This window comes from Pararge aegeria, chromosome 16 (genome assembly GCF_905163445.1).
Source record: "Pararge aegeria chromosome 16, ilParAegt1.1, whole genome shotgun sequence".
Taxonomy (NCBI): domain Eukaryota; kingdom Metazoa; phylum Arthropoda; class Insecta; order Lepidoptera; family Nymphalidae; genus Pararge; species Pararge aegeria.
Window position 1 is genome coordinate 9,255,852 of NC_053195.1, and position 12,054 is coordinate 9,267,905.

At 34.5% G+C, this 12,054-nt stretch overlaps 1 protein-coding gene across 7 annotated transcripts; it reads right to left on the reverse strand.

Annotated features, from left to right (window-relative positions):
* Positions 1-2,971: 2,971 nt before the first annotated feature.
* On the reverse strand, positions 2,972-11,860 carry LOC120630696 (gamma-glutamyl hydrolase A-like). Of its 7 annotated transcripts, none has more exons than XM_039899976.1 (7): positions 11,754-11,860; positions 7,444-7,712; positions 6,932-6,982; positions 5,116-5,348; positions 4,688-4,794; positions 4,099-4,196; positions 2,972-3,974 (listed from the first exon to the last, which is right to left on the reverse strand). In XM_039899976.1, the coding sequence occupies exons 2-7, from the start codon at positions 7,671-7,673 to the stop codon at positions 3,704-3,706; spliced, it is 990 nt and encodes a 329-aa protein (XP_039755910.1). In that variant the 5' UTR covers positions 7,674-7,712; positions 11,754-11,860; the 3' UTR covers positions 2,972-3,703. The 7 variants fall into 7 exon arrangements, with proteins under 7 accessions (XP_039755910.1, XP_039755914.1, XP_039755912.1 ...); XM_039899980.1 differs by having other exon boundaries at positions 11,824-11,844; XM_039899978.1 differs by lacking the exon at positions 11,754-11,860 and adding an exon at positions 11,708-11,741.
* Positions 11,861-12,054: the final 194 nt, after the last annotated feature.

The following is a 12,054-nucleotide window of genomic DNA, read 5'->3' on the forward strand; positions in this document are numbered from 1 at the left end:
AACACAATAACTGGAGTAGAATACAAAAGGCGGCCTTATCGCTTAAAAGCGATCTCTACCAGGCAACCTTAGGATTAGGAGACAACAAGAGCGAGAACAAATAGGTGGTGTAAAATTATTATAAACCTACATTCTTATAACTACATACGAATACATAAACAAAATATACACAAATAAAAACATAAAATAAAATATTTATATATATACAAAATAAATATAAAAATATTAAACTAATATATATTATGATAAGCTATATTAATGAAAAGATGATATAAAAATAAAAATCAGTCGTCTTATTGCGCAAGATAATAAGCTTTAACTGCATTTTTAAATATATCAAGCGATTTTGCCTGTCGTATGTTCGTATGGAGAGCATTCCACAATTCGATAGCCTGCACTGCGAAGGAAAGCTTATAAAACTTCGTCTTGTGGAATGGCATGCTCAGAGTCAGCATACGACATGATCTTAAGTCAGATGCCGTTCCTACAAAGTTGAACTTTTCCTTCAAGTAAGGAGGTGTTTTGGGATTAAATAACACACAGTACAGAAGCGAAAGTACATCCCGGCGACGGCGAATAGGGAGCCACTTGAGCTTTTGACGAAATTCAGATACGTGGTCATACTTGCGCAGGCCAAATATGAACCGAATAGCAAGATTTTGGAGACGCTCAAGTTTGTTCAGTTGGTCCTCAGTCAGATTCAGATAGCTTGCATCCGCATAATCTAGAATAGAGAGAAGGAGAGAATGCGCCAACATAACTTTGGTAGGGATCGGAAGAACAAATCTTAGGCACCGTAGTGAGCTCATGGTTGCAAACATTTTCATACTTAGCTCTTTAATATGAGTGGACCATGATAAATCTTAAAATATAACCTTTGTTACATATTATTCCGTGCGGCTTTAAACATAGTAGCAAATACATAATCAAACAAACAAACACACACATTCAATTATTTATAACTAGCTGATGCCTGCGACTTCGCCCGAGTTTGTTTTTGTTTTTAAAGCATTCCGTAGGAACAGTTCATTTGAGAGATGTCTGGCAGGGTAAGCTATAACTGGGGTTAGTAAATAGATAGGACAATTTAATATACTTCGGTTTCAGCTTTTATCACTTACAACGAAGAGTAACGGTTATATTAAGAGACAGCATGGTACTATTAGTTGACTCACATTGGTAAGACTATCTAAGTACTACTTTATTCTACGTACTATTTTATGTACTTTTGTGGTGTGCAATAAAAGTATATTGATTCATTCATTCATACTAAAATTCGAATTCTGTAGGAATCGTTTAATTTAGGTGTAGTTGCACAGATATTCATTCTTGTATAAATTCGGGTTAAATATAGTTTTAAAAATAAACTTTACAATTGTAGTGTAGCTCGAAAAAGAACTGTTTCGTTTAGGTGTAATCTTGAATTTAATGAAACTCGTAATAACTTCTTACTCAATTGTCCGATTAGAATGAATTAAAAAGATTTTTGCTTTTATAAAAATACACTTCATCATAGAACTATTTATTTGAATAATAATTAAAACTGCGATACAAATGTAACCAACTTTTGTATAAACCGCCGATCTTATAAAATTTTAGAACACAAAAGCTGCTTTTGTGACTTAACTATAATAATTAGATGTACTGTAATCAGATGAGTTTCTTGCTGGTTCTTCTCAGTGGAATCTGCCTTCCAAACCGGTGGTAGAGTCACTACAAACAGACTGACTTGACTTTTCAAAAGTGCTGATAAATTAGGCCTACTTGAAATAAATGAATTTTGATCTTTTCGACTTCTTCCTGGACTTTTTTTAAAGCTTATAATTACTTCTTTAATCACGTAGTTCATCATTTTTATCTATATCCAATTCTCAAGTTGTTTCGTTAATTCGATGCAGTCCGCTGAGGATATAATTCCTCTACCAACAATAATATTAACCAAATCTTGACAAAATGTTGGCCAAATTAAACTTATAATACAGCCTTTCTGGTGAAAGAAGAATTATGCCAATCGGTTAATGTATGGCGGAGTTATGAAGTCAATATACAAAAACTTTCCCCTTAGAACCCTCTTGCTTTTCGAGACAAAAAATATATTTTATTTTAATCCAAGGTATCAGCTATAAATGTGCCATTTAAATCTGTTCATTAGTGTTTGCGCGATGCGTGCACAAACAAACAGACAAACAGACGACAGAAAAACGGACAAAAAAAAAAAAAAAATCTTATATGGCTTATTTCTAACGTCTCCCAGTTATCTATTTGCAAAAATGATTGATTTACAGAAACGGCTAATCTAAATTTTTTTTATGTATAGATATAGATATTAGTATACAGCTAAACATGACCTTCTAACTAACTGCATCCAAGTAGAATCAGAATTCCAAACCGGCGGTAGAGTCAATACAAACATACAGAAAACACATTTTAAAAGGCCTTTATCGTAGGCCTTGAAATAAAGATATTGGCCCTTGCCCATGCGTCGATCCTGATTATCTTTATCTTTATCTATATATTTATATATTATAAAACTAAGTCGCTCCCGCCCCTGGGACGTAGGTTTCAAACTACATAACGGATTTTAATGCAGTTTTCACCAATAGATAGAGTGACTCAAGATGAAGGTATACATGCATATTATAGAAGAGAAAATCCAAGAAAAAACAGATATCTGTATCAGAGAAGAACAGAAAAAGTACGCAAAGATATGACGGCTGCTGGCGCAGTTGGCAATAATCCTGCTTTCTGAGCTCAATGCTGTAGGTTCGATTCCCAAACCTGGAAAATGTTTGCGTGATGAACGTATTTCAGTGGCTGGGTGTTTATCTGTATATTATAAGTATTTATGTATATTATTCATTAATCAGTTATCTTAGTTTTGAAATATGTTAGTGGCGTACGTAAGCATAGGCAGGAATGTTATAATAATGGTAGAAAAATATTTACTCTTCCTTTATTAAAATTAATTTAAGTACTGATAACAAATTATAAGTGACAAACATCATACCGATAAGGTAAAATTCACATTCGTCCATTCAGATTCGTATCTATCGATAAAATACGTTTGGCGAAAGTCATAAAACTTTTCTTTGATAATTAATTAAAGTTTATTATAATATATTGTGAAATTTAATAAATAAAATTAAAAAAAAACAACAACAAATGCTTGTTTTTGATCAATGAATAAATTCTTTCTTAGATTTCTGATTTAAAAACTATAACTAACTTCACCAAAAAATACTTATCTACTACAATATTTCTCAAAAGGAAGACAAATCGCCGCCATCCGATGACCAGCCAAAAATTACCGCCTTATAATTTTCAATGCGCTTCAAATTCTAATCATCAAAACTAGATATGCATATAAAATAGCGGTCAAATGCTACTCAGATTCGTGTAGAAAAGGTTCCGTACATAAAAATCCTCCACTTCCTCTGATAATTTCAACACAGAATTTCCGTTATAATTTTATGTTAAATTATGAGTAAGATATTACGTATTTACAAAATTTTTGTTGTTCGGAAATACAAAAAGTATATTTTTTTCTCATTAAGCGAGTGCTGATTAAAATATGATAGTTGGCAGTTCACTAGTAACCGAAAAGCTCACCTCTAAAATGCAGGGAGCATTTCAGGGGGCTTTTCGGGAAGGATACAGCGAAGTTCCAACATCTCTTAAAACTGAACGATAGAAACAGTAATCATTAGACCGTTCCCCTTGGCTCAAACATATAACACTGATGATAAGCACTGCCAAGTTCACCGGTAAATCGAGGTTCGTAATTGTAGATCAAATAAGTATTTTCTTCGGAAGCACTGGCAAAGGTATGGTTACTTTTACGACACTCATTTACGAAGAAATCCATAAAGTATCGATTCGCTTTCACAGCATCAAACGTGTGCGCGTATTTCTTCGATAGTTTCCATTCGAACGAGCTCTTCTCCGGGTGGAATTGGACTGCGTAGAATGGATACCTGTATGTGCAGTTTAATTAATTAACTAACGATTTAATAATTCAACATTTTGCGCACTGGATGAGATGCAGAACCTTCCAAAGTTTTTTAATTATAACTTAGAAGTATATGTGTATATACTCACCTTTTATGTTCGAGACTGGCAATGAATCTGACACCATTTTCATCAATGCTATGAGAAGTGGCACGCCAATCTTTCTTCAGATTATGAAACCTTAAGTTCTGAAACGTATTTGCAAGATAAACAAATAAATCTGACAACAACGCCCTAACCTACCCCGATGTCTTAAAAGAAGTGCAATATTGACTGGTACTAATGATACAAGGTCTACCAAAATAGCAGCCAAATAGGTTTTAGGGAGGTGGATTAATGAAACTGCTGAAGGACTTATTTCAAGAACATTCCCCTAACAAAATGCAGTGAAAAAAAAAATTGATGTCCTATACACGGATTTCAGTTTTAGGTAACCGCTTAGACTACACAGTGTAGGAATAATAAAAAGTATGACGGATGGCTTTTCGTGCTATATGTAGTTTACCTAGGAAGGCAAACATCGACTTCCTTACCATCGGTCTGGAAGTGAAGTCTCCTTCAGAATAAAACCAAATTCATACCACGACCCTATAAAAAACCCCAGGATATCTTCATCTGAATCATACAACTGCGTTATATGAAAAGTTTATACGTGCTATACGTACGTACAGGTACTTACATCATCAAGTATACAGAACTGATGGACATTTACTGTGACGTGCTGGTTCTTCAAAATATCAAGAATATCTTCCGGTGTTTCCCGAAACATTTTGCTCATGCGATAATCTGTAGCAAATGTTAATTTAAGCAATAAAATAATAAAAGATACTTTAAAACATTGTTCACGAAAACTTTATTTTCCTCTAAGAATAATTCAAGGGGAACTTATTTACGAAAGCTAATATTTTTTTTAGAAAAATATTCATTATATAATTTTTAGGCTACTCTAATATATGTTATCGTTCAAGTTAGTTGAATAGACTTAATTGAAACATCTTTAGACAGCCTTTACACATTAATTATAGTATAGCATAGCTTTAGGACGATCTTGTTGAATAATCTAAACTAAGCTAAGCTATCCAATTATTGGATTTTAAGTCTCCTCACCCTGTGTAAAATTAAGAGGCAGATTTTCAAAGGAGTGGCATGAGGCTCGATTCTCCTTCGGCCCGCGTCCCGAAGCTAATATAACGAGCAGTTGAAATCCTAGACATGTCCCGAAAATTGGAAAGTAATCGCCAGCGTCATTTAGTTCTTGAGCAATTTCGTAGATATGTTGACCAGCGTCGGCGTAACCGTTGGATTGGTTGAAATACGTAGCACCACCCGGGAACAGAACTCTGCAAACAAATACTAAAACACATAGGGCGGAAACCTTTTTCACCCGTAAAAACATCCAAGGTACCTAGCAGAGCTTTTTGTGGCAGAGCTCTTCCGGGGGAATACTATCTATCGCTACCATGCTTATTTCTGCCGCTATGCAGCATTTGCAAAAGCTGAGGCGTTGTCTTATGCAGAGACATTAAACAATAATAAGATAATAATATTCACAGACTCAAAAAGCTCTCTTCAACATTTGGCTCGCTTTACCTCGATATTTCGAGGAACACCGATAGCCTACACCATTTTAAAGTCATGAATGCAGTTCAAATCTTAAACTAAAACTAAGCTTATCTACTGGCATAAGAAGCCTGTACATATGGAATAAGTGTATTAGTATGCCCATTCTATACTACAACATTCATTTTATCAAAAAAACTGTTCATTGTATCAAATAATCTCTGGAAGGAGTATTTTGATAAAAGATCAAAATAGAAGGTTATATAGTATAGTATTTGTACACAGCCGTGGATTAACAATAGCCCCTTTAATAGGCCGGACATAACACTTGCGCCTTCGCTCCGGACATATTTCATTTAATACATTTGCTTGCATGATGAAAAAAGTTGATACACCCAATTGTAGTGTCTGCAATGTGGTCGAAGATGTTGTCCATATCCTAAAGGAATGTGCCCGGAATGAAGATTACCAACGACAGCACTTTAATAAACTAATTTTAAGCTCCGTTGGTTACTATAACTGTGTGCTGGCCTACCCACTTTCAATGACAGCAAGAAAACTGTGGCGATTGGTTAGGATTGTTATCGAGAAGAGGCAATAACAATTCCTCTCTCGCTTAAATTCATGGACACAGGGCGGCATGTTGCAGGTGTGTTCCTCGCATGCCCTGTGAAGTTTTATTCTGTTTATAGGCGATGGGTTTCCACTTACCATCAGGTTGGCCATCTATTTGGACCGCACAATTAATACTATATAAAAAATCCGGTCGTAGAAACCCATTGTAAAACTTTTAAGTTAAGTTAATCCTTAAAATCGATTTATAAAACTTAAAAATTTACCTCCTAATAAGGAATATTACTAAAAACTTTACCCTATGCGTTTGTTACTTTTCTGATGCACATTTGATATCTATTAAAACAATTGGCTGCGCATTATATGTTTGAATTTTGGAAGGTATTAAACCATACATCGCCGTGTTACAAAGTTTTTGGTTACCTCAAAATATTTGGCATGTAGGTAACCTTTGAAAATCAAATAATTTATACTCTTTTCAGGGATATTTCTTGCATAATCGTTACTGTAATACTAGCTCTTGCACGCGGCGTCGTTCACATTAAATTCTATTTTCTTAATAATTTCAAACCCCTTTTATCCAATGGCCACGTGTTAAAGGGTTGTGTAAAAAACTGTTATAAATTTAAAAAAAAAAGCTAAGTTCGGGTTAGACATGCATACGAAGGGTTCCGTACCGAGGTGCGGTGTAAAGCAAGTAATAAAGATTAGTTGTTTTTAAGCGAATAGAATACGATGAAGTTACAAAACTGAAGCTTTATTAAATACTCGTATTTGGAAGCATTATTACCCGTTAATCTTTTCCATAATATTCCTGTAGTACGAACGGTCTTTGCCGATTCTGAAATAGATGAGATAATAGATATTATTTTAGGTTCACTCTTTTAATATTCACGTAAATTCTTATATATAATAATCAGATATGTACTCGCCCTCTGGATGTTCCGTACTATAGGAAAAACGTGTTATTTTTCATCTTATTACGACTGAAACATAAAAAAAGGCCTATTTTGCCCGCAGCTTATAATCTACATAAGTTATTTTTTTCATTCACTTGTCTTAGCCCTTGAGTGCCTATATCACCTGGTGGTAAGTTATGATGCAGTCTTAGATGATACCGAGCTGACCTGTTGGGGTACCGCAGTTAGATATAGTAAAAGATAAAACCATAACCCTAATCTGTTTCGAGATCGTACCTTTGGCGGTCTGTTCAGGTAGACAGCAGAATTACATTCATATGACTCCGTTTTTCCCTTACAGTACGAAACCCTAAAAACAATGTTCTTTTAAAATTATACTCACAGAATTGGTACAACTCTTGCACCTGATTTCTCTACATCTTTCACATATGATGACGCAATATAACTAGTATAGTTTTCTTCTGGAAACTTCGAATGGAGATGCAAGGATTGTTCCTGTGATAAGACACCGAGGATCGGTCGGTTGTTAAGGACATCCTTATTCACATTCACTGCAGCACCTTCACAGTGTAAAAAGTACGCCGCAATCAAGAGTAACACGCCTATCGTCATGGCGTATACGACCCAATATTCTGTAATATTCTCAATCACCTACGGAATTAAAAATAAGATTTTTATCTAACTTATCAGTTATCACATAGATACACACACACCGTCATGTATTTATCACAAGTGTATTTTCTTTTTAATATTGTTATCTACTCCTACCAACAGCAACATTTAATTTTTAATCTAATATTATTATAGGCAATATATATACCTACGTATATCTGTGACTTTAATTAAAAAAAATATTAAATATAGGTAGGTAACTAAAGGAGTTTAAGGAAGGTACGTTTTATTGCAATAAATAGGTCTTCGGTTCTGCTGGCATCAGTTGGTTGTTTCCAGAACAATCTGCGAGTACCGACATTTGTGTCTAAAAATAATTTTATCTTGGCATGAAACGCCAAGAGAGTTGCACAATGTGTGTCAATTTTGTGGTAACATATATCTCACACTAAACTAATTGTCATTACAAACTAGTTCTATCCTTTTCCAGGGGTACAGTGTGAAAAGGACAGCCTTACTTTTAGATCTACCGTGTTGTAAGTACCGTGTGTTGTAAGTTCTATAACAAAATCGGCGCCAACATCTAATTTAGTTTTAAAAGGCTTTAGTAGGCACAGGTATATGTGGTCTTTTAAATCTAAATTCCACCTACATTATTCGTGCTAAACCCTTTTTATTTCAACCAAATTGAAATTCCTAGAAATAATATTATGTACTTAAGTTGCGTTATTGTTTCCAATAACAGGTGTAACTATTCTGACCTCATGAGCACGAGTATGGAATATTTTTGGAACTGTCATGATACTTATAAAAAATTGTTTGGGTTTGTTAAATGGAAACTAGGTAGTGCCAGCCCTAGGTTTTTCCATAGTTTATCCATTGTATGTCCTAAGTAACTATATTGTATACTTATTATTTGTAGAGTAGCTGGTAGTAGTAGTAGCAAATGGACGATTCTTGATCAGCCATTGTTATACTATCGTGTTCAACGATAAAAATATACACAGTTATTTTAATGGTTAAGTACCCATAAGAAGCCCTATTATAGTTAACGCAGTCCACGTTTACATAAAAATGATTGGGTGTAAATTATTGCTAAACAGGTTGCTTCTAAAATAGTTTTAAGTGATAATGTGAGATGGTGATAACAAAAAAAAACAACCAGCTAAGTTTGTTGTGGGTTTTTTCTCGTAGCTTTAGTTTTAGCTTGACGAATTTAGTTACCGCCATCATCTCACTTCTATGTTATATTTTAAATGTAATGTACGCATTAAAAGTGTAATATATGTGCTTAAAAGAAATATTTGACTTTGACTTTGAAAGGTAACATGGGATCAAGACTTTATCTTATACACCTTGATAGTTAGACAGTTGAAATCTTTACAGAGAATGTATTTCTGTTGCCGCTCTAACAACAATTACTAAAAGACAGAATAAAAAAAAATATTAAAGAGGGCTCGTATACAACAGACAAGATTTTTTTTTTGCTGTTATAGATTGCCGTTGCCCGATATAGAACAGGTCGTCAGCGATGAAATTTTGATTTGCCCCAAAATTAAAAGAAATCCACGGGACCGCCTACGGCTACGCCTATTTCCAGCACCTCAAAATCTGTTCCATGATTTATACAATATCAGGTCTCTATAACTCTCTATACCAGGGCTTCCAAACGTGGGCGCCGAGGAAAAAACAGAGGTACCTACGCCGCGACGCGACGCCTACTCCGAAAAAATCAAGAATAATTATTTGGAGAAATCCTACAAAAAAATGTTTTGAGATCACCAAGCTCAGCCATCCTGTTGTTGGGGTAGTTTTAATTTTCTTGATACTTTGTTAAATTTATTATTTATTATGGTTTCATTAGTTTCACAATAAGGATGTTTTACTTTTTGCGTCTATCTGCCTAACTAACAAGTACCTATCTACATATTTTAACTAGCTCGATTTAGGCGTGGGTGCCGTGTCCATTTTATTAACTTGTAAGTGCGCTGGCTTAACAAGGTTGGGAACCCCTGCTTTGTACTATAACATTAAATCTGATTTATAAAAGCAAAGTTCGTTCAAAAAAAACTGTTAAAAAACTCTGCATATAAAAAAAAGATATTAGTAGTGTGCACCACAGGTTGATTTAAGCGGATGCCCGCGACTTCATCTGTATAGAATTCCTGATTTCCTATGCGCGAAATAGATGCCCTTCGTGCGCGAATCCGACTCGCACTAGGCCGGTTCTTTTATTTTTATCGTTAGTACATGAACAGCCCCTTTAATCTATCCGATCTAGGTAACTCTAAGCAATATTCAAAATAATTAAAATTTAGAACATCGGAGATAACATTTTAGAGATTTCATTTTAATCATTCACATCTGAATTAAGATCTGATCAAATATCATTTTCATCAGATCTATGAAACTGATTTGGAAACCGTTGGAAACATGGACCGTTTGGAAAAATCCTACAAAAATCGAGGGAACTCTTCAAATATAAAAAGCAATATATACAGCAATTTGAGTATTTTTTTAAATTAACTTATGCATTTTCTTTCGAAAAGCACCATTTTATTAAGTGGACCTGATGATGAACGGGAAGCCACCAGAATTTCACAATAATAAGTTACACAAGGGTTGCGATTCAATTATGGTATACGGTTGGTAAGCAATTTATGCTCGGCACATTAAAGAAGCTGATGATAAAATGTCGGGAGAACTCCTCAAACATTAACGCCCCGGCTAGCTTCAGGAAAGCAATATTATGTAGAACTTTATGAGTGATTGACATTTGGCTAGTATAATTTAGACAATTGCAAAAAAGTTGACAAAAAAAATCCGTCTGACTAATTTTCCTGAATTTTCGATATGGGCATCCCACTGTAACTTACAATCTAAGTAACTAAAAATGTGGAAATGTCTATTTTTAATGATTCTCCATTTATCATTACATTCGTATCAACTATCTTTACACGATAATATATATTTATATTATAAATTCCGAACACTTTGCTTTCTATGCGTTCAAAGCTAAGTTATTGACAGTAAACCAGTAAGATACATGTGACATAGCACGGCATATATCGTAAGGATTATCTTTACTTCTATCAGTTTTAAAAATTATTAAAAGAAGTATTATCTGCAAAAAATCAAACAACCACCAAAAATAGATTAGGACCCAAAATTTAGCCCTGTGGAACACCCATAAATGTTGATGTTCCCTGATACTTTAGGTGACGTGTGGGTGAGTTAAACTATACATTGCTCAGATAAATGCCAAAATAAATTTAATGCGACCCGTTTGATGTCATCTATCTACCTCGTGTAGTGACTACCAACACTGCGCTTTCTAGTGCGGGGTAGCCTCTACAGCAGCTTAGGACCTCAACGTCCATCTGTTCTCCGAGCTATCTACATGCAGTTTCAAGATTTCCCCCAAACGATACATTTTTTAAGCTATATAGGTCCATGGACAAACATTACTTTTTTGTTTTCATTGCTGTTCGATAGCTGTCATTTGACTCAGGTACCTATGTCACAGGCATTGATTTAATATAAATAAATAATAAATAAATATACTACGATAATACACACATCGCCATCTAGCCCCAAAGTATGCGTAGCTTGTGTTATGGGTACTGAGATCGCTGATGAATATTTTTTTATGAATATAATACACACAAATACTTATAATATACAGATAAACACCCAGACACTGAAAAACATTCATGTTCATCACACAAACACTCTCCAGTTGTGGGAATCGAACCCACGGCCTTGGACTCAGAAAGCAGAGTCGCTGCCCACTGCGCCACTCGGCCGTCAAATGTTATATATGTTACTATCTTGTATATGTTACTATCTTGTCTCGAGTAGGTATTACCACTAAGAAATATAATATATACCATATGTACCTACTTAGAAGATACATGAAACATCATCCAATAAATTAATATTTGCTATATAATAAGGTGATTTAGTTTTAAAAAACTTACAAAAGAAACCAATGTGGATTAAAACTAGAATCAACGGCAGTTCGGAAAACGTACCTTCACTATGATTTATTTAAAAAATCCAATATTTCGTAATATTCACCTGACAATGTTTTGGCCGAATGAGTAAGTATGTAGTTTGTGTAACATTAAAATTCAATTAGCATTATCACCTAGTGAACAATACATCCTGCTGATATTGTCGTTAAAGCAAGAGCAAAAGGTCCACAAGAATCAATATATTTACATATCAATACGCATGCGTGTAGTTGTAGGTAGGTACCTACTTTGTAATGCAAGACCTGTTATAATATTATACTAAACGAACGTTTGTATCTTCTTTGACATCGTTCCGACCGCTAAGAGCAATGTGTTATTGTGTTAGAAAGGGTAACGTGCTGATA